This window comes from Diceros bicornis, chromosome X (genome assembly GCF_020826845.1).
Source record: "Diceros bicornis minor isolate mBicDic1 chromosome X, mDicBic1.mat.cur, whole genome shotgun sequence".
Lineage (NCBI taxonomy): Eukaryota > Metazoa > Chordata > Mammalia > Perissodactyla > Rhinocerotidae > Diceros > Diceros bicornis.
Genome location: NC_080781.1, coordinates 104,385,312 through 104,408,344, shown reverse-complemented (window position 1 = coordinate 104,408,344; position 23,033 = coordinate 104,385,312). Strand labels below are relative to the sequence as shown.

At 41.0% G+C, this 23,033-nt stretch overlaps 1 protein-coding gene across 2 annotated transcripts in view; it reads left to right on the top strand.

The window, feature by feature from the left end:
* The window catches only part of LHFPL1 (LHFPL tetraspan subfamily member 1), a 44,874-nt gene extending 22,628 nt beyond the window's left edge, over positions 1 to 22,246 (top strand). For both annotated transcript variants that reach the window (XM_058535287.1, XM_058535286.1), the window contains one exon: positions 21,239 to 22,246. In XM_058535287.1, coding sequence (XP_058391270.1) covers positions 21,239 to 21,420 — 182 coding nt within the window. In that variant the 3' untranslated portion in view covers positions 21,421 to 22,246. The remainder of the gene's footprint in view (positions 1 to 21,238) is intronic.
* The last annotated feature ends 787 nt before the right edge of the window (positions 22,247 to 23,033 follow it).

Below are 23,033 nucleotides of genomic sequence, written 5' to 3'. Positions count from 1 at the left end.
AGAATATCAATTGATGACATTTACTTTGATTCTGCTGTAGGCTCTATATTCTACTATGTGCTCTGTATTTTGGGAAAGGAGATTCACAGAGCCAAGAAAGACATGGACCCTACTCAAGGAACAAAGTTTCTTACCCTGACTTACTTGAGAGAGATGAAGGGGGTAGGGAGGACAATAGAAGCAGGCATTGACAGTCTGCCAAGGTGATTCTGAGAGTAAGTAAAAAAGATTTCTCTGACATTCTGAATGGCCTCTTGCAGCCTCCAGTGTGAAGGGATCACACTCATCTCTTCAACTCCTCTTTCCCTAGGTTTTCATTCAAGTTATCCTGAACCATCCACAGTTATGATTTTTAGTCCTAACCTGAATTATCAAAGATATAACTTGTATTAAGGCAGCAGCCTTGATGTCTGTGTTGGATTAAAAATAGCCACAAATTCTTTGATACTTTTCCCATAGAGAGGCCAGGTCTATCCGTACCACCTATGCCCTGAATCTGGGCTGAAACATAACTGCTTTAACCAATAAAATATGGCAGAAGTGACATCAAGCTTGTTCTAGGCCTACCCTCTAAAGATCTTGTAGTCTCCATGTTGGCTTCTTGGAGCTCTGAGCCATCATATAAAAAATCTGACTACTCTGCTGGAGAGACTACATGGAAAGTCCTAGAGATACTTGGAGACAGAGATAGGCCCAGCTGAGTTCAAACTTCCAGCCATTCCTGCCAAGGCACCAGACATGTGAGTAAAGCAGTCTTGAACTCTCCACACTAGCCATCTGAATACCACTGAATGACCCTAGTTGATGCCAATTGCAGTAGAAGAATTGCTCAGCTAAGCCCTGACCAAATCGTGACCAAAGATTCATGAGATATAATAAAATGGTCATTGTTTTAAGCTACTATGTTCTGGGGGTAGTTTGTTATACAACAATGGATAACCAGAAAATTTCAAATCATATACGTATAAATTTATTATTTTTAATCAAAAGTAGTTTATGTATGTGACAAAATAAAACAGTACATGAAAGTTTAAAATGCAAAGTCAGTCTTTTTTCTGACCGCAATCCCATTCCCCAAAGGGACCATTAAATTCCTTTTATATCTCTCCAGAATTTTTAATAAATACAAAATATGTATTTTATGCATATCTTTATTTTGTCCAACCAAGATCATATTACTTATCTATCTAACTTTCTAGCTAGCTATACCATTCTGCACCTTGATTTTTTCACTTACTGATATCTCTTGGAGAACTATCAACATTTATAGATCTCCCTCGCACATTTTAGGCACACCGTATTTTTCCATTGTAGGGATAGCATAAACGCTACAAGGGCAGGGATTTTTGTCTGTGAGATTAAGTAACTTGCCTCAGGTCACTCAGTGGGTAGAGTGGCAGAGCTGGGATTCAAATTCTAAAACTCTGGTCTAGGTAGCACCATCCAATAGAAGTTTCTGCAATGATGAAAATGTTCTGTATTTTGCTGTCCAATGTGTTAGCCACTAGCCATATGTTGTTGTACAATTGAAATGTTAAGTTAGTGGAACTGAATTTTTAATTTAATTTAATTAAACTTTATTTAATGACTACTTAATTTTATTAATTTACTTAATTTCATGAATTTAATTTATTTTATTAATGTAAATGTAATAGCCACAAGGTGACTAGTGGCTACCATGTTGGACAGCAGGGCTTGAGAGTCTGTGCTCTTAGCTGTTATTCTCCTCTGTAGAGAATAAAGAACCTACTAAGGAGACTCAGAAGGAGTAGCCAGAGAGATAAAAAGAAGATTAAGAATGTGGGGTCACAAAAGCCAAGAGAAAGAGAGTACGTCAATGAAGAGGGTGTAGTCAATTGTGTTTAATGCTATTGCAAGTTGCTAGATGAAGATAGAGAAGTAACCATTGGAATCTGCCAGACAAAGGTGACCTAGAAGAGCAGTTTTGGAGTTATAGATATTGGAGGTATTGTGAGAGGAGGAAAATGAAAGCAGCGTGTGTAGACAATTCTTTCAAAAAGTTTTGCTATGAAGGAGAGCAGAGAAACTGAGCAGTAACTGGAAGAGAATGTAGGATGAAGAGAGGCTTTTTCTAAGATGGCAAAACACTTGAGTGATAATAGTAATGAGCCTATAGTGGAGAAAGATTGATGCAGAAAAGCAAGGTCCTTGAGAAAGTGAAGGCACAGTGAGGAGGACCCCTGAACAGAGATTTCAACTGATTTCCTAATACACACATTTCAGCTTTGCTGTGATTTTCAAAATCCTCTTAGATCCACAAAACTATTAGGGAATTTCTTCATACCCAATAGCCTATAGACAGTGGACACCCAAATAAGCCTCATTGAGAATTTAGCGATGCTAAATACTTCTAATGGGACATAGCTGTTTTCTAGCAAGCTTATAAAACCATTGTGCTATCCATAGCTCTTAATTCTAAGGTAAGGTCTATACTGTCTATCAATGGATCACATTTGCAACATGCTCTCATGAATATGATCAAATCTGATCCTCAAAAGTGCATGCATAGCAGATAATAATATGACCGTTTTTGTAATGAGGAAACCCTGATATATGGAGAAGTAAAGTGATCTGTGTACGGTCACATAGCAAGTTAAAGTCAGAACCATGAATGGAGCCTATCTCCAAATTCACTGTCCTGTGTGTGCTACAATGACTTTTTTCTTCTCCACTGGTGAGGGCATGTCTTGAGTCATTTGAGAATTTTTTCCTTAAGATACACGTTAGCTCTATTGTTTTCAGAAACAAATGTTTCTGAAACATCATGGAAAGTACCCAGTATTGCATCCTGTCTCCCTCACCCCCACCTTCAGCCTGAGTCCTCTGTCAATCTTTTAGTATTCTCAGAGTACAAATAAATAAGTCAGTGTCTGGATCTGATGGGATTCTGTAAGAGGTCCTCAGTGGAATGGATATGTGTGGGGAATTTTAAAGTGCCTCTAGATTTGACTTGCACTAATAAAGGCACCTAAATTGTCCTGTTAAACTTGATCATAGAAGAAAGATATACTAAAGTTTTTGTGTTCCACATGTTCTAAGATCATATATAGTCTACCTGGGCTTCTCTCTGGTTTTCTGGGATATCTACTTTTTATGCACTCCTTATCTCACTCTCTCTTCTTCAGAGAAAGAGATTATGTGTGTGTGGTGGTGGTGGGGGAGTAGGATAAAAGATCAGAGGGGTGTTGGAGAAGACACAGTTTTCAAAACAAAAACTTACTACCATGTCTGATCCGCCAACGGAAACAATAGAAAAAATAAACGAATGGGACTACATCAAACTAAAAAGCTTGTGCACAGCAAAGGAAACCATCAACAAAACGAAAAGACAACCTAACAATTGGGAGAAGATATTTGCAAACCCTATATCTGATAAGGGGTTAATCTCCAAAATACATAAAGAACCCATACATCTCAACAACAACAAAAAACTAATAATCCAATTAAAAAATGGGCAAAAAATCTGAACAGACGTTTCTCCAAAGAAGATATACAGATGGCCAACAGACACATGAAAAGATGTTCAACATCATTAACTATCAGGGAAATGCAAATCAAAACTACAATGAAATATCACCTCATACCCCTCAGAATGGCTATAGTTAACAAGACTGGAAATAACAAGTGTTGGAGAAGGTGTGGAGAAATGGGAACTCTCATACACTGCTGGTGGGCATGCAAACTGTTGCAGCCACCATGCAAAACAGTATGGAGATTCCTCAAAAAATTAAGAGTAGAACTACCATATGATCCAGCTAGTCCACTGCTGGGTATTTATCCAAAGAACATGAAAACACAAATGTGTAAAGATATATGCACCCCTATGATCATTGCAACATTATGCACAATAGCCAAGACTTGGAAGCAACCTAGGTGCCCATTGAGGGATGAATGGATAAAGAAAATTTGGTATATATACACAATGGAATACTACTCAGCCACAAAAAAGGATGAAATCTGGGCATTTGTGACAACACAGATGGACCTTGAGGGTATTATGCTAAGTGAAATAAGTCAGAGGGAGAAAGTCAAATACCGTATGATCTCACTCATAAATAGAAGATAAAAACAACATAGAGACAGAGATTGGGTTAGTGGTTACCAGAGGGGAAGAGAGGAGGGAGGAAGATGAAAAGTGTGATTAGGGACGTGTGCATGGTGATGGATTGTAACTAGTCTTTGGGTGGTGAACATGATGTAATCAACACAGAAATCAAAATATAATGATGTACAACTGAAATTTATAAAATGTTATAATCCAGTGTTTCTGCAATAAAGACAAAACAAAACTAACTAACAAAAAAGACCTTATGGTTGCAAAAGAAATCCCAAAACCAACCCTTGCCCTCTAAAAGCTTTACCTCCTTCCTTCTACCTCCTCTCCTGTTTCTAGGATCTCCTCTCAGGTTTCCCAGTGCATCTTCCAGGTTCCCTGCTGTCCATCTTCCCTTGGCGCCTGCTCTCCCCCCTGGAAGGTCACTTATTTGGCTGTCACTCACCAGAGTCATCAGTTGAGCAGTTTAGGGAGTTGACTCTCTTTCTTCTTTTTCTTCATTTAAAGAAGAAATTAATTTGTATTGAACTGCAAAAGACCCTGAATAGCCAAAGAAATCTTGAGAAAGAAGAACAAAGCTGGAGGCATCATGCTTCCTGATTTCAAACTATATTCTAAAGCTATAGTAGTCAAAAGAGTATGGCATAAAAACAGACCCATAGATCAATGGAACAGAATAGAGAGCTCAGACATAAACTTTCACAAATATGGTCAATTAATTTATGGCAAAGGAACCAAGAATATACAATGGGGAAATGATAGTCTTTTCAATAATTGGTGCTGGGAAAACTCGAGAGCCACAGGCAAAAGAATGAAACTGGACCACAATCTTATACCACACACAAAAATTAACTCAAAATGGATTAAACACTTGAACGTAAGACTTGAAACCATAAAACTCCTAGAAGAAAACAGGTGATAAGCACCTTGACATCGGTCTTGGCAATGATATTTTGGATTTTACCTCAAAAGCAAAAGCAACAAAAGCAAAAATCAAGAAGTGGGACTACATCAAATTAAAAAGCTTCTGCACAGCAAATAAAATCATCAACAAAATAAAAAGGCAACCTACCAAATGGGAGAAAACATATGTAAATCATATATCTGATAAAGGGTTAATATCCAAAATATATAAAGAACTCAAACAACTCAATAGCAAAAAAACAAGCTGATTAAAAAATGGGCAGAGGATCTGAATAGACAAGTTTTCCAAAGAAGACATACAGATGGCCAACAGGCACATGAAAAGGTGCTCAACATCACTAATCATCAGGGAAATGCAAATCAAAACCACAATGAGATATCACCTCACACATGTTAGTATGATCATTATCAAGAAGACAAGAAATAACAAGTGTTGGCGAGGATGTGGAGAAGAAGAAACATTTGTGCGCTGTTGCTGGGAATATAAATTGGTGCAGCCACTATGGAAAACAGCATAGAAGTCCCTCAAAAAATTAAAAATAGAAATACCACATGATCCAGGAATTCCACTTCTGGATATTTATTTGAAGGAAATGAAAACATTACTTGAAAAGATATATGCACCCCCGTGTTCACTGCAGCAGTTTTACAATAACCAAGTCACGGAAGCAAACTACGTGTCCATTGATGGATGAATAAAGAAAATGTGATAAATATATACAATTGAATATTATTCAGCCATAAAAAAGAAGGAAATCTTGCCATTTGTGACAGCATGGATGGACCTCAAGGGCATTATGCTAAGTGAAATAAGTCAGATGAAGAAAGACAAATAAGGTATGATCTAGAAAACCAAACTAACCAAACAAAAAACAAACTCATGGATACAGAGAACAGATTGGTGGTTGCCAGAAGCAGAGTGTGGGGGTTTGGCGAAATGGGTGCAGAGGGTCAAAAGGTACTTCCAGTTATAAAATAAGTCATGGGTATGTAATGTGTAGCATGGTGACTATAGGTAATAATACTATATTGTATATTTGAAAGTTGCTAAGAGTGTAGATCTTAAAAGTTTTCATTATAAGAAAAAAAATTTGTAACTATGTGTGGTGATGGACGTTAACTAAACTTATTGTGGTGATCATTTCACAATATATATGTATATTGAATCATTATGTTGTACACTGAAACTAATATAATGGCATACGTCAATTATATCTCAAAAAATAAATAAGAAATTAACAATCAAATATTTAAAACAGAAAAACAAAGCAGACAATAATCATGAGTTTGCACTGCAACCTACAACGGAAGGGACCTTGCAGATCAATCGTGTGCTCATTTATAGCTACTGAGACCCAATTAGGGCAAGTGATTTTTCTCAAGACCCCACAACTAGGAATTTGGGACTAGCTTCCTGATTCTCACACACACTGTAGATGCTGCTCAATGGCAATCCAATATCTGTTGAATGAATCACCCATTCAGTAAGAAGGGGAAAGTCAAAGACTCCCAGCAACAGCCTTGTCAAGTGCAAACTTTCTCACTCTTTGATTAAGTAAATGAAAGATTTAAGCTGAGAAAGGTGTTTGGATGGTTGTTACTTGGACTCTGGCCATCGAATGAAGAGTTCGTGGACTTGATCCCAGACAAGCGTATCCTTCTCAGTCCAACGCTAAATTGATGCATTTAACTCCACTTCCTAGTTATCTTTCACCAAGCCTCTAATTGGCATCAACAACAGTGGGAACCAGGGAAGAACACATGGGAGGATTGCCTAGTGGTAAGAATGGGCTTTAGCATAGCTACATCCTAAGCTCTGTGACCTTGGACAAGTTATTCAGCATTTGGGAGCTTATTGCTATCTCATGGGGTTGTTGTGAAGATTAAATGAGATCACACATGCAAAACACTGAGTACAGTGTTGGGTATATAGCTACCAGTCAATAGTTGTCTGGTATCATCATCATCATGATAATAATACCAGTTGTTGAAATCCAAATGTTCCCAGTACTTTGGTTTTCAGAAAAAGGACCTATTACAGCAAGGAGCCACTATACATAGCATGACAGATAAAAACATAGGTTAGTAGTAGAAAGACGTGGGTTCAAATGTGAGCCCTGTCACTTACTAGTTGTGCATGTTTGGGCATGCTACATAACCTCTTTGTGTTTCCACTAATGGGGATTGATAAAAATATTTTTCTCCATAAGGTTATTGAAAAGATTAAGTGAAGTAATACATACATGCAAAGCATTTAGCACAATTGGCTGCATTAAATGTAATTTGCTGTTAGCAGGTAGTCAGCCCAGTTTTCAAGAGCCTCTTTGGAAAGGATGCCCAGGCTTGGCTCCTGGGAGGGAGAGAGGGACCTACTCAACTTGACAAAGGCCTGCAACAGAGGCTGCCCAAAGGCCTTGTGTGTGCTTCCTGTGTTTCCTCTCTCAGGGGCCCATTTCCTTTGTTCTCCCATCATTTCCTCTCATTCTTGCCAGTTCAAAGCCCTTTACGGTGACTCGAGGTTTGGCCTTTATGGGTTCATTTTCCAGGCATTTCCTGTTACCTTTCTTCTCTGTCAGCTTCCTTCTTTATTGACAGTCTGTTTTCTTGTGCTCACCAGAGTACAATGAGGCAGGTTAATACATTCGCATGTCCACAGAGGGGCAGTAGAATGTGGTAGAAACAGCCCTGGTCTGGGTATCAGGACAGCTGGGTTTTAATTTTTCTAAGCATGCTTGGGCACATCACTTTCCCACACTGAGCCTTGGTTTCCCTGTTTTTACATAGAGAGCGTTGGACTAGACTGATGAGCAACCAGAGGCCCCAGATACCTACCTAGCGCCTTGTTGCAACCCACCTACCTTTATGGCCAGGCCTTTGATTTAATTTCATATCTATCTATTTTTTTCTTAAAAACCAGAAAGATAGTGAAAAACCAATCTATTTAAGGCTGCCCTCCTACAGGAGAGGACACTTTTACTGTCACTCACCCATGGGAGTGGGGCCAGGGATTGGCCAAGGGGATTGCCGAATGCAACTCATTCATTGGGCAGCATCAGCTAGAATGCTCTGGGCAGACAGTCCTTCTAGAAAACTCATGGCTCAGGCATTGCTTAAGGTTTTTCAGTTGCCTTCCTAGCCCACACAGAGAGGTGTCTCCACTCCGAGGAGAATCTGAGATAAGCTGGAGGAGGCAGGAAGGAATCAGTAGGACAGGGGGCAACTTAATTCACCTGCATACCCCTGGTGCCTGGCAAACTCTTGGTGCTCTCTAGATGCTGCATTAAGTGGAATGAACAAATTTAGGTGGCTTTGTTGCCATCTTACTATGTGACCATAGCCAAGTCATTTCAGTTCTTCATGTTTTTTTAATTGAAATACGTTTGACATATGACACTCTGTCATTTTAGGTGTACAATATGTTAATTTCATTTATATATTGTAATATGATTGCCATTGTAGTGATAATCATCACCTCTATTACATTACATAATTATCATTTCTTTTTAGTGGTTGGAATAATTAAGTTCTAGTCTGTTAGTAAGTTTGATGATTTATGGTACAATATTGTTGTCTATATTCACTGTGCATTAGATCTCTAGGGCTTATTTACTACTTGTTGCAAGTTTGTACCCTTAAAAAACATCTGTCCTGTCCTCCCACGCCCCACCCGCTGGTAACCACCATTTTAGTCTCTGTTCTTTACGAGTTTGGCTTTTTTAGATTTCACATATAGATTTCAGTTTTTTCAACCTCTTTCCCCATGACTAAAGTGAGGGTGATTTTATCTACCTTCAGAGACTGTTTTGGCCATAAAATGACAAAGTGCGTGTAAATGTGCTTTATGAAAACAATGCCCTACAGGTGTAAGGGGTAAAAGATGAGAAAGTTGATCTAATGTTAGATCCCTCCTCCCTATCATTTTAGTGGCTAAAATTGAGTGCCAGTTTTCTCACTGACCATCTTCTATTAAAAATAGTGAAAAGCTTAAAGTCATGAGACTCTATACATCCCATGGGATGCTAAGCTATTTTCATTTTGAATAGAAAAAATGATGGTGCTTATAAACATTTCTGCCTTTCCTGAAATAGCCCACATGAGACAAGGGTCCTTACCCCTGGAGTGGTTGATCCCTAAGGTGACTTCCCGCCTGGTGATTCTAGAGGGAGACAAGGCTCTAAAAAGGCCTCAAAGGCAGGTCCTCTGCTTTACTTGGCCTTACTTCCGCACCCAGTGCTTTGCAGAGGGTCTAGTAGGCTCACTGACTGAAACAATGAATGAGAATTGTGAACCAGTTGTCTATACATCAGGCCACCACGCGATGGCAGTAAAGTCAGGAGAATGCACTCTGTTCTATGCTGCTTTCTCAGTCTTGCCTCTGATCCTCAGGTCAAAGAATGCGATTCACGCTTAATTTCCTTGCTTCCATTTCCTCCACTCTGTTTCCATCTACAAACCTCAGCATCGGCTTTCTTTGTCCCCCTCAACTTTAGTGAGTGTTTGTCTTCCCTGTCTATTCTGGAATGATCCTGTATCCTAATCCTTTGTTTAAAAACAGAAACCATTTTTAAATGGGGGTATTAATACTGTACCACCCATTTCACAGGGCTCTCGTGAGGATGAAATGAAATGATGTACCTAAAACATTTAGTACAGGGCCTGCACTCAATAAATGATAACAGTAACTGCTATTATTATTATTATTATAGATTAGACTGACCCAGAAGGTTTTTTCATAAAGTGAAATGGGTTTCAAAGGCAGGAACCAGAGGAAAACCAGGGCCAACTCTTGCACGTCCTAGGAGAAATTCTCTGGCAAAGTTAGAGTGACAAGGGTGAAAATATATGTCTGTGTGCTATGTCACATGACTTTTTGAAACCATCTTCACCAAGCCCTACCCAGGTGAATTGGGAGAAATTTCAGACAAATGTATATTTCAAGTGAAAGCCCCTAGCACTGCATCAAGCACACTATAGATTCTCAATACATGTTTATTCCCTTCCACTTTTCATCTAAAAGCTAGACCAATTTGGGCTAATGATATGGTTTGGTTCAGGTGGTTCCCCACAAGATTGTGCATCAGAATCATCTGGGCCCTCTCTCCAGAGAAAATAATTCTGTAGATCTGAAGCAGGGCCTCAGAATCTGTATTTTAAAACTCTCCCCAGACATTTTTGGGAATTAGTGGATTAGTTGAAAAGTGTTTAGCTGAGAGAAAAAGAAGCTAAGTATCGGTCATTCTAAGTGCTGTCTTAAGTGCTTTATAAGTGTCATCTCATTTGACCTTCACAGCTGCTCTGTGAGGTAGGTGGTATCACTTCCATTTTACCCATGGGGGAGCTGAAACTCAGAAAGGTTAAACGACTTGCCCAGAGGTTCAGTTTGTAAATGACAGAGCATAGTTTCAAAGACAGTTCTCTATAACTCTCATCCCAGGCTCTTTACCCTGAACCACATGACTTCCCGAGCACACACAGGCCTGGCCCAGTCTCTCCCCTTTGACTAAGTGGGAACCTTAGTCAAACACCTCATCTAGCTGCTCAATTACTTCTCTATAACAATATTCCTGCCTCTGGCTAGAACTTGAATGAATAAAACAAATGAAAGAGGATTAAATGAGATAGTGGATGAAAAAAGTGCCTTGTAAATTGTAAAGTTCTATATACATATTAGGTGGTATTATTTGTGGCATTAGTTATTACCCAGGGACCTTGGGCCCTAGCAAAGTCTCTATGGTCTATATCTGTTGGCCGATGAAGCATGCATAGAAACAGCTGATGCTCAAAGCTGGTGTTGCTGGTATGAAGCTAAGTCAACGGCTGGAATGAGGATGTACTCACTCCTAAGTCTTGAGGTAGGTCAGCTTGCCAGGTCTGGCCTTCTAACATTGGTTAAGTGTTTGAAGATTATGTCAAAAATAGATAACAATCACTCCAGAAGCATATTCTGGACACTTAACTGTATACAAGATGCTGAACGAGGCACTGTACGTAATTCAAAGAATTCAAGAACATAGTCTTCAGCAAGCTTGTAGTTTATTTGAAGAGATGTGATATATATATTAAAAACTGGACATCTAGCAAATACAACCATAATAATGTCAATCCCAAACCATAATGATGTCAATTTTCAGTAGGAATAACTATTCCTAGCTAAGGCACACAATGAGAACTCTAGAATCTATCTTCTTTCCTTTAGTATAAATTCTCATCTGGATTACAGAAAATAGCCTCTGACTCTCTCTCCCTATTTCCAAAGATGCTGCACACCACTCCCTTGATCTGTCTTCCAATCTGTGGCCAAGGTGATATTTCAAAAATGCAAATCTGATGTCACTCCCACTCTCTAGCAATGTCATTACCTTCAGAATAAAGTCCAGGCTCCTTAGCATGGCCTATAGTGACCCTGGCCATCGCTTCCATCACCACTCAAGCATCTTCTCTTGCCCAGCCACCTTGAAAACACCATGTGCTTTCAAACCTTTGCAACCTTACCTGTGTTCTTCCTTTTGTTAGGAATACTCTTCTCCCCTTCCTCACCTAGCTAAATTCCTACTTTTCCTTGAAAACTCCCTGCCCCCTTTAAACTGAATTTGATGCCCCTCATCTATATCCTTGTATCATCCTATGTCATAGCACTTGTCACACTAATAGTCTGTTTATTTGTTCCACTTCTTTCTCTGGCTCCCTTTTACTCCTCTGGTTTGTTGGTCTTACCTATGTGAGAACATGTTTAAAGAGCTTACCACGGTGCCTGGCACATGGATGCATTTGACTAATATTAGATATTACTATTCCAGTTACAGACTTAATTAGCTGAGAAAGTTCAAGCGGCTGCAAGCAGAGGTCTATTGAGCAGATGTTAGAGGAGATGGGCCAATTTTTTAGAGGCCAAATATCCTAGAGAGCTCATGCTGAGTCAAAGAAGTCCAATACTTAGTTAGCTGTTTTTTGACCTGTCTCTTCGGAGAGAGTACCTGTCTTAGTCTGTTTGGGCTGCTATGAGAGATACCAAAGACTGGGTGGCTTATAAACAACAGAAATGTTTTTATCAGTTCTGGAGGCTGGGAAGTCCAAGATCAAGGTGCCAGCAGATTCAGTGTCTGGTGAGGACCTGCTTCCTGATTCATAGATGGCCATCTTCTTGCTGTATCTTCATGTGGTGGAAGGGGGCAAGGGCGCTCTCTGGGGTCTCTTTTATAAGGATACTAATCTCATTCATTAAAGCTCCACCCTCATGACCTATTCACTTCCCAAAGGCCCCACATCCAAATACCATCACGTTGGGCATTAGGATTTAAGATACGAATTTTGGGAGACACAGACATTCAGTCTACAGCAGTTCTCAAAGCTCTTCTGAGAAGCCACTGCAAATGTAGTTGATGGGCTGTACAAAGGACAACACAGAGTCACATGGAGGTTTTTTCAGGGACAGGTAGGGGGCCATCTTGCGAAAGACCCAGAAGTTCAATTTAAATTGGCATGAGACATGGTTCTTCTCCCTCTTCCCCCATTGAAGAAAAAGATGAGCAGAGTAGCTAAAACTCAGGCTAGCTGTGCAAGAAATGATATAAATTGGAAAGACTGGCTGGCAAAGTATGAGGATAGGTCAGAAGCAAATGCACTATAGTAGCAAGGAAGATTTCAATAGAAGGACTCAATTTGCTTGGCAGAAGTGTGTGTAAGAGGGAAAAAAATAATCAACCAAATCTAGGTGTCTCTGTCACCATAAGGATTTGACTCTTTACTGGGTGCTGCCCTGATTTTCTAGCAAGTGCCCTGGTCTGCCCTTACTCTTTAGAACATTGGGTTGGACCAAGATGGAGTTGGCAGCTCAGAATGTCCTGTCTCCCTAGTAGACCTGACTGAGCCAAAGAGTGGCTACTAGCAAGAACATGTTTAAACATGTTTACCTAACTACTGAAGTTTTCAGAGGATTTTTTTTTTTTTTTTTGCCATCTTCTTTGGCAAGGGAGCCTGATAGGCTCTTGGAATCTTCAGTAGGTTCTGGGCCTTCAATCTGGCCTCCTGTTGACACTCATGCCTCACCTGGAGAGTGAGAAGAGAGCTGTTCTCATAGCTTTGGCTATCTATTTACTGGGGGCCATGGCAGGGTGTGGGGTTAGGGTGTTTGGCAATTGCCCTTGAATTCTTTGGCTTTATCTTTGACAATTATTCATTTGTGCTGAACCTAGCAGAGAAAGTTCTCTGCTCATTTAGCTTGGCTGCATTGAAAATGTTTTTATGCTGCTACCAACGGAGACCCTAAAGTCAGCAGTATCTCTCTGAACAGATGGGACCACCAGCTTCTTCCAAACCCCTGCTGCCTGCTTAACACAAAATTCAGATCCTTGTGGCAAAAATATGTCAAGTAAGCAAATAGCAACCAGCCCTCTCCCTCCCCACCCCACCACGCACACCAACAGCAGTTTGGGAGGTGGGTTGCAGCCCCGGTTTCATAAGCTTAGATGGTGCCACAGTGATGGGAGGAGCAGCTGGTTTTCCTGAGCTGGGTCTGCTTTGGAAAAAATAACACCGTTATAAGGAAGAGGTCTGTTGAAGAGCTCAGTCTCTCACTGCTCCTCAGTCCCTATGCACCATGTTCTCTAGTGTTCTAATCTTCTCTAAACAAACTACCCCTGCCTTTCTTTTCTTCCTCTTCCACCTGCCCCATTGACCCTCCTTTGGTTTCTTTCTCTTCTTTGATCTCTCTCTAGTCCTTTCTTTATCTCTCTACTCCATAGAATTCCAAAGGAATCTTAGGTGTCTCTCTGTAGCTGAGGGTTTTGCATATCTGTCCTGTCCCCCTGCTCTGGGTGGTGAGGTTAAGGGCAGTATGCTGGTTCCCATTGCAGGTCCCCCTCCATCCTTGGGGTCACTCCTCCCCTTATTTTGCCTATCTAGTTCTAGAGCAGTGTCTCTCAAATTTCCTAGCTATTGGAGTATATTAGATGAAAAAACAGATGTTAACATTGTTCTCTTTGTATTCTACCAGAATTACTTCCCAACATCCTGACTCCATGAGTTCCTAGAATTTGGATTTCATCTTTGTGTAGGAATACAGTCCCCTCTCTATGACCCTGAGATGTTTACATTCTTAAAACAACTTTATTCCTTCTTGCCCTGCCCCAAAGTTCCAAGATACTTCACAATTCTTTTCCCCTCCATCACCCTCTCTCTCACCATACTAATATCCAGGGCTTCTTACCACTGATCCTGGAGCACAAGCACGCCTTTTCCTGGGTGTTAGCTCTCAGAACTTGACTTTTGGCAACATTTGCGTCAAATCAAAACTTCGTAGACCTGAAAGTTCCATTACATGTCACCTAGCCCTAGTCAGTTTTGGAGGTGTTAGTGGTCATATATCCCTGTGCTTGCTATATCCCTGCGTCCCTGTCTCTTCCTTTAACCTTTCAGGGGCCTAGAATTCCATCAGATGATTCTCTAAAAGGGAAGACTTGAGAAACTCAAAAGACAGACTTACCTCACTCTCTCTCTCTTTTTTTTTTATTAAGACTTTAATAAAGCAGTTTAAGGTTCACAGCAAAATTGAGGGGAATGTATAGAGATTTTCCACAATTCCCCTGCCTCCACACATGCATAGCCTCCTCCACTACCCACATCCCCCATCAGAGTGATACATTTGTTACAATTGATGAATCTATATTGACATATCATAATCACCCAAAGTCCATAGTTTACATTACGGCTCATTCTTGGCGTTGTACATTCTATGGGTTTGGACAAATGTATGATGACATGTATCCACCATTATGGTATCATACAGAGTATTTTCACTGCCGTAAAAATCCTCTGTGCTCCACCTATTTGTCCCTCCCCATACCCTCCAAGCCCTGGCAACCACTGAGCCTTTTATTGTCTCCATAGTTTTTCCTTTTCCAGAATGTCATATAGTTTGAATCATACAGTATGTAGCCTTTTCAGATTGGCTTCTTTCACTTAGTAACATGCATTTAAGATTCTTCCATGTCTTTTCATGGCTTAATAGCTCATTTCTTTTTAGTGCTGAATAATATTCCATTATCTGGATATACCAAATTTATTTATCCATTTACCTACTGAAAGATATCTTGGTTGCTTCCAAGTTTTGGCAATTATGAATAAAATTGCTGTAAACATCCATGTGCACGTTTCTGTGTGCACATGAGTTTTCAACTGCATTGGGTAAATACCAAGGAGCATGATTTCTGGATCGTATGGTAAGAGTATGTTTAGTTTTGTAAGAAATCATCAAACTGTTTTCCAAAGTGGGGTCACTCTCTTTTTATGCCTTTTCCCTCTTCCTCCAAGGAGGACTCCTTTCTTTGGATTAGTTCTCTAGTACTCTTGGCTTTTAAATTGACATTCTGAACATGACCCCTGCAGAGAGAATCTCTCTGTCAGACTCTTTCTTACTCTGATTCCCAACCCTGACAGCAACAACAATGCTAGGCCTCACCAAAAGCAATGTTTTGTAGCTAACTCCTCCCAGTAGCTCATCATGATCCATTGACAGATGGCCAGACACCATGTCCCTGAAGGGCATAGGACTGGGGCTCCAGGGAGGGGGGTCAGTTTAAGTAGTAGCCAGTGACAATTTGTTCTCTAAACAGCAGAAATGTAATAATATAACTTAATGCTGAATCAAAGGAAATAGAGTCAAACTCCAAACCAATTTGATTTGCAACTTGGAATAAAAGCAACGTGTCTTGATTTAAATGTCAGGCTCACTGCTGAGTGATGATTTAATAACTTTTATGAGGGATCTTGTCACAGCAAATTCAACACTGGAATAGAATGACTCACAGATAGGGTGTTAGAAATGATACAGAAGAGCACAAAAAGAACAGGCTTATCTCACGCCTCATCTACAAGCTTTGCATAAAGCTAATTTGTAGTTGGGACCTCTTCTCTCCCCCTATCCTGCCATCCCATCTTTCGCTTCACAGATACCTATGCATGTATGTAGAGACAATCTGCAGGTGTGATGTCAGCTCACTGGAGTATTTTCTGAGGACACAGGCCTTTGAACAATTCTAGCATGGAGGCTCAGAGTCAGTGAATTCAATCTGAAAGGCACAGCAGCAGTGAACCTGGCAATTTCTGAAAGGGACCTTAAGAACTCATGTGGTCTTACTGCTCTATCTTTAGGCAGGTAATGGATGATTTTCTCCCATTTGGAGGGTGAGAAAGCTGAGATCTGTGGGCTTAGGAGATCTCTCCAAAGTGTCCAGTCTCCTGACACCCAGGGAATCAGTGCTTCCTTCTCAATACATTGTGAGATCTCTCTCCTTGACCTTCCACAGTTTCCCTGGGCTAGCATACTAGAATTCTGAAGGCTCACCATGCTCCAGTTCCAGCCAGCTTCCCAGGTCAATAAGGAACCATGCACAGCTGTTCTTAAGGGAGAAGATTCCATTCTATTGGGCTAATATTTCGGTTGCCAAGATTCATTTTGGAGGTAATTCAAAGTGTAAATAACTGGTGTTTGCCTAGATGAGAGTTGCTCAACCTCAAAAATATTGACATTTTTGGTCAGATCATTTTTTTGGTGTGGGAGGCTGTTTTATGTATTGTTGGATGTGTAACAGCATCCCTGGCCTCTGGTTAACTAGCCTCTGCCTATAGCATACAACTGCCTCCAATTCCTTTTACACAGAGCTTTTAGGTTAATCTTCCCAAACCATATCTTCAACTCAGTGTTCTTAATGGAAAGCAATCCACCCCCCACCCACTCCCCCGGGGATATTTAGCAAAGTCTGTTAATATTTTTAGTTTCCGCAACTCGGGGAACGGAGGAATAAGTTGCAGACATCTAGTAGGTAGAGGCCAGGTCGCTACGATGCACGGGACAACCCTCCCCACCACACTCCCATAAAATAAAGAATTTTTTGGACCAAAATATCAATAGTGCCAAGGTTGAGTAACCTTGCTCTATCATATCATTGTCTGATCAGAAACTTTCCATTGTTCCACACTGCTTTTGGGAAAGATGACAGATTTCATGGCTCCTCCTGGTCTAGATCCAGCTTATTATTTTTTGCCAACTATAACTCCTTTTCTGAAACAACTCTGGAGTGCTGTTTCTCAAACATGTGGTCTACTTTCTCACTTATATAACTTTGCTCACACCAACCACTCCCACTGCCTAGGATGCCCACTTCCCACTACTCAAGTCAAGTTGAAATGCTATCTCCTGTACAAAACCTTACCTGAGCCTGAATTCTCCCAGCTACAAATACTTCCTCCTTCCCTGGATGTTCCTGTAGTATTTTACTCATATGTCTCTTAAAGCATTTATCACATTTATAGCAGAATGGAAAATTTTAAATGGAAGGGGCTTGTAGAAATCTCTCCAGGAAAATTCCCTCCACTTAACAAAAAGGAAATCGAGACCCAGAAAGGTGAAGTGATTAGTTGAAGGCATCATACTATCCCATAAAACTTGGACCATAGTGAATTATATCCTTGGCTCCACTCTCCTGACATGGTTGAAATGGATGACCACGGACTTTCAATCGTGGCAATCAAATCTCATCTCTGACACTTGTAAGTTGGCAAAGTAATTTACCTTTCTGAGACTGTTTCCTTAGCTGTAAATGGAAATAATAATGGCTGTTGTGAGAATCAAATGAGATGGTGTATTCAAAATGTCTGGCATATAGTAGGTACTTAATAAATATTTGTCAAATGAATAGAAGGATCAACAGTACTTCAAGGAATAGGATTTAGAGATTGATGATGTTCCATGGGACTTCACTAAAGGGTGATTGGAAGTAAAATGTGGTAGCTCATTGCCACCGCTCCCTACTTTTGCATCCTTCCATAGAAAACATGAGTTCCTCTGTAGGCCATCAGAACAGTGTCCAAGCTTTCTGTGGAGCAGGTGAGGACTGACAGCAGCTCTCAACTTGGAAATGTAGTTCTTAAAGGTTTGCTATTTTCCCCTTTGCAATGCGAGTGGTATAACTTCTCTACTCCCTCAAACAGATAACAGGTAGGGTTGTGGGGAGTGGGTTGGATAGAAGATATACTCCCTCTGTTTCTCCTTGGCTTCCTGTGTGGCAGCAGCCTGAGGCTTAGATGCTGTTCAGTGGCCTAAAAGGAGTCTCGGTGAGAGGAAATGCAGAGTGCACTCGGAGTGGCAATGGGAACACTTTGGTGTTGGCTTCTAGCCCACTGATACCTGGTTCTGACTTGACTTCAGTAAGGTTTATTGAGGTCTTTCTAGCCAGCTCTTCACTCTGGAGCTGCTCACTCTGTCAGCTTTCTTCCTGCCTAGGGCTTTGGGGTAATGGCATGCTATGCATTTATTCCTTTCATTTACAGAAACAAGTCTTTCCCTGGTCCCAGGGTGCATGTACCTAATATAAATATCCCTGCTACTCTAATGAGGGGATGACCTGACAGGAAACTGAAGAAACAGAATAAGACTTCTGATGCCTTTTCTAGACTAGATTGGGAGCATGCCAGAGAGGAGGAAGTTGCTTGACAGTGAGCCCACGCTGGAGCTGGCTCCTGTCTACTCTGCCATATGAGCACAGGAGATTTTGGTTGGAGGGGCTAGGGGAGAAGCTCAGGCGAGTCTATTACAAATTGATTTAGGAGCCTCCTCTTTAGGGCTTACAGGTCAACTGTCCTGTAAGAAGAAAATGGCTTTGGGGAGGATGAGAAAACCAGTAGAGAAGAGCACTGGATTGTGAGTAAAGAGACATGGTCTAGATTCCTGCTTCTACTTCTCTGCTTCTGAGCGAGTTCCTAGGGCTATCCCCTGAACCTCACATTCCTGTCTGTGAAGTGGATGCGAAAAGCCTACAGCTTTCCTCCCGAGGAAGGCAGATGTTGACAATTTGCCCATCTCTCGAGTTTTCACTCTGAAACTGAAAGCACTGTATAAAACCTCCTACCCTGAGTGAGTGAGTGAGCAAGTGAGTGAGTGTCTAAGCAGAGGTGCGAGGAGGTGGGGGGGTACATATCTATTGGCTGCTTGCTTCAGTGTGGTATTCTTCAGTTTATTCTTCTCAGAATTCCATCATTGTTGTTCATGTTGAGGCCATTTTGTAGATAGTTGGATTCCTTTGTTTAGGAAGGCTTCTCTTTCAAATTCGCCCCCCTCTCTGAGGATTGCATTGTTTCCACAGCTATTGTAGTCTGGCTTTCCCCATGATTTTGAGTGGGGCCATGGGATTTCAGGAAGTTATATGACTGCCTCAGTCTATTGGTAAAATACTATCTCTTCCAGAGGACTAAGATTTGACACTTGCCGTGGGAAGGGCTAAGGGATTCACTCATTCATTCAAGTACAGAAGGAAAGGTACACAGTGCTAATGAAGGCCTCTGATGAGGACATTTGACTTCGGGAGCTCAGGGAAGGCTTCACTGAGGAATTAATGATTGAGTTGAGCTCTGAAGAATAATGGAACATTTACTATGTAAAGAGAGCGGTAAGAAGTGTATGTGTACACGTGCACATGCAGTAAGCAATTTAGGCAGAGGAAACAGAATGTGCATAGGCTTTATGGTAGGAAAGACCATAGTACATTCTTGAAACAAATAGAATGCAACTTTAGTAGGTTTTATAACTGTAATTCAAAATTTAAGCTATAGGTTTGGGTGTTGAGGGTTGAGAATGCAGGTGTACCCATCTTTGAAGTATTGTTAGGCTAAGTCACACATACTGAGCACCTAGTGTTGACAGAGCACGGGAGGAATTATCAAGAAAGAAATAAATATGTCTGCACTGTTGAGCCAACAATCCGGAAGGGGCTAAAGGGCAGATAAAAAATACATGATATGCAAACCTTCCTCCCAACATTTTGCCCAACAGGTACACCTGTGTAAGGGGTGCACAAATAAATTCCTGTAGGGCTACTTGGTTAAGGTGACTTGAGCCCACTGGGGCTAATCAGAGAAGGCTTACTGGAGGTGCTGAATCCTGAATAGTGTTCTGAGGAAGACATGAATTGGTGAATAAGAGGAAAGAAGCTGTTTCTGGCAGGAGAGACAGCATGAGTGATGACTTGGTGGTAGACTGTTTCTGAGGTGGGAAATTTGGGGTAAATTAGCCTGGCCTGGATGGAAAAACAAAGCAGCCTAACTTGGGGCCGTCTTAGACTTTTTATATGACATGCCAACCAGTCAATTAAAACAAGGAATATTAAGGTTCACTGGGCACCATGTGAACAGAAATAATTGATTATTAAAAAGTAAATTGTCACGAAGATCAATCTTGACATCCCCAAGTGACAGATTGTAGTCAAGACTAGCTTTTTGCAAGACTGTGAGGTAGGTGAATGTCGCTGCTTACCTCTTTGCTCAGGACCCCTGTGCAATTTTGCATCACTGGGCATCTACCCCAATTTCTGGAGTCCTGTTTGCTTAAGCACCTGATTTTAGCAATTAGTTGTCACTCTGATCCCTTGTAAAATGATAGTTCTCCTTCTTTCTTTGGGCATTGGCATTTTCCAAGGGATCTCTGAAAAAAACAGAAATACTTCAAAGGGAAGAATCTACCTCTGATAGAATGGCAGGTGGTGGGGTGGATGTTTTTGAGCAGGTGATCTTTCCCCTTACCCTTCAAACTGAAACTACCCCCTTAGAAGCTTGGCCTTGATTCCAATGCATATTTCCTAGCTGGATGTTGAAACACTAGGTTAGGATAGAGACATGTATTAAGGGACAAGAAATTTGATTTTGCCTGTCAAACTCCTGTAGATGCAGGATATAGTTCTTTGAAAACATTCCATGCACTGTAGTATATCAATGCGGTTAAAAAGTGTGGAGCTTTAGAGTCAAGATGAGCCAGGGTTTATATCCTGACTCTACTACTTTTTAGCTGGGTGATTTCTCACAATTAACTTAACCTGTGCCTTGGTTGCCTCATCTTGTATAAAACAGGGATATTAAGAGTACCTATCTCATATAGTTACTGTAATGATCAATGAGGTGTATGTCTAAGGAGCTTAGCATAGTTCTTGACACTTGATCAAGTTGTTCTTGTCATCATTGTCATTAGCATCACCATCACTACCACCACCCACACCACCCCCAGTTTCTACTGTAACAGAATAAAATTTTATAACCTCTTGCTAAAGCAAATACTACCATCAGCCAAGAAGGAAAGGAGGAATCAGGAAGCCCCGTTGTGTTCATTGTTTCCCACTCTCACTTTAACACTAATACCCCAAAACGAATGTACGAGAAGACAACACAAGCCTCATGTCTCTGTCCCTGTTTCTACAGGTACCTGTCGGCTTGGCTGGGCCTATTACTGTGCTGGAGGTGGAGCAGCTGCAGCCATGTTGATCTGCACCTGGCTCTCTTGCTTTGCTGGAAGAAACCCCAAGCCTGTCATGTTGGTGGAAAGCATCATGAGGAATACCAATTCTCATGCCATGGAGCTTGACCACTGCCTCAAACCTTGAGCTTTGGCAGAATATTGGTGAGGGTGGTAAAAAGGAGGGAAAGGAGCCTTAAAAAGAGGTACTAAGACTAGGCCACTTGCCATCCACCTGCCAGTAGTGTAGCCTAGTGTTTACATGCTTTTTAACTCACCAGTCATCCATTTTCACTTTCCCTAAAGCCAGTGGGTCAGTGGCTATTTATAAAATCCTTCAATAAAGATGATTCTCTCAAAAGTTTACCTAGCTGGCGAATATCCACTAGCCCCCAAGTCCTAAAATGCTTCTTTATGCAAAATAAGGAGAAGATCCTCACTTGAAAGGTAACTGCGCAACCAAGCAGCTCTTCAGAGCTTTACAGCTCCTCTTCTATCACTTACCTCAAAGCTTAAAGGCTCGGTAAGAACACTTGTGCAGGGAGGGGCCAGAAGATGGACGGGGCTGATTCCTACCACTCCATTCATACGGCCCTCCGCCTGGTATTTTTTGCCATCTCCAAACATCTATGGATTTCCACTACTCAAATTTTTGTGACTTTCTCAGGACTATACCTTGACTCTTCCTCTTTTCTCCTGCTTCTCTTCCTTTCCAGTTGTGGGGAAGCTTGAGGGGACAGTGATTCTCAGTGGGGAAAACACTAATCAAGGAGGCTTGCATATAGTCTAAGACCTCGCCCTCATTATGCTTTAGAATATTCATAAGAATTCATTTCGTGTTCTGGTGGGTGACTGGCATCAAAACAGTGTCAAGTATTCCCTAGTCCCTTATAGATACAGAAATGGTGTTCATCAAATGTTCTGAGCAGAGACTAGCATTTGTTGTGCATTTAATAAACAAGAATTAACGATGATGACAAGAGTGTTTCTGCTGGCTCCTTATTGCAATTTCTATCAGAGTTTATTTTTATTGACTAGGAAATCCACAGTATCCTTTTGCCCCATAGTCATTCCTAGCATGATATAAGTTTCTCTGCCTGTTGCAAAGATTGCCCGTCAAATGCTTTCCCCTCCATCTGGGGTGAGTTAGACATGAAAAAACACAGCCCTGATGTCACCTAGGGATGATGTATTTTTAGGCCTGGCCTCCATCCCATCTGTGCTCAAGGCTGATGGATGGTGTAGAAGAACTTGGTGTCTCCCAGAGACAGAATTTGTCTCACCCCCTCCAGCCCAATTAATTCAGGCCAGCTCTATTGTTCCATAACTGTAGCTTTAGGGACTAGGGAGAGCCTGTGACTCAAAAGGCCAGCTCATTTGTTTCTCTTCTTAATCACTCCAGAGTGGTTTGGGTACAGCCCTACCTGGAAAAAGAGAAATGGCAAAAACTGGCCTCATTAGTTATACGCCATCACAAGAAGGTTCAGGGTCCTTATATCGACCTTACGTAGGTAAGTGAATTCAAGATATACTCCATTTAAAGGCTCATTCATTCATTTCATCATTCATCCAGGACACATTTCTTGAGCATGGTACTATATGCCACATTTTGTGCTAAGTACTGGGGCTAAAAGGATGAAGATACAGTTTCTTACCCTAAAAGGAATAGTTTTGGGGTATTGACAGATATGTAGATAAATAATTGCTAAACTACGTGTTAAGTGCTAGTAAGTGAAGAGGAGGGCACTAAAGGATCACATA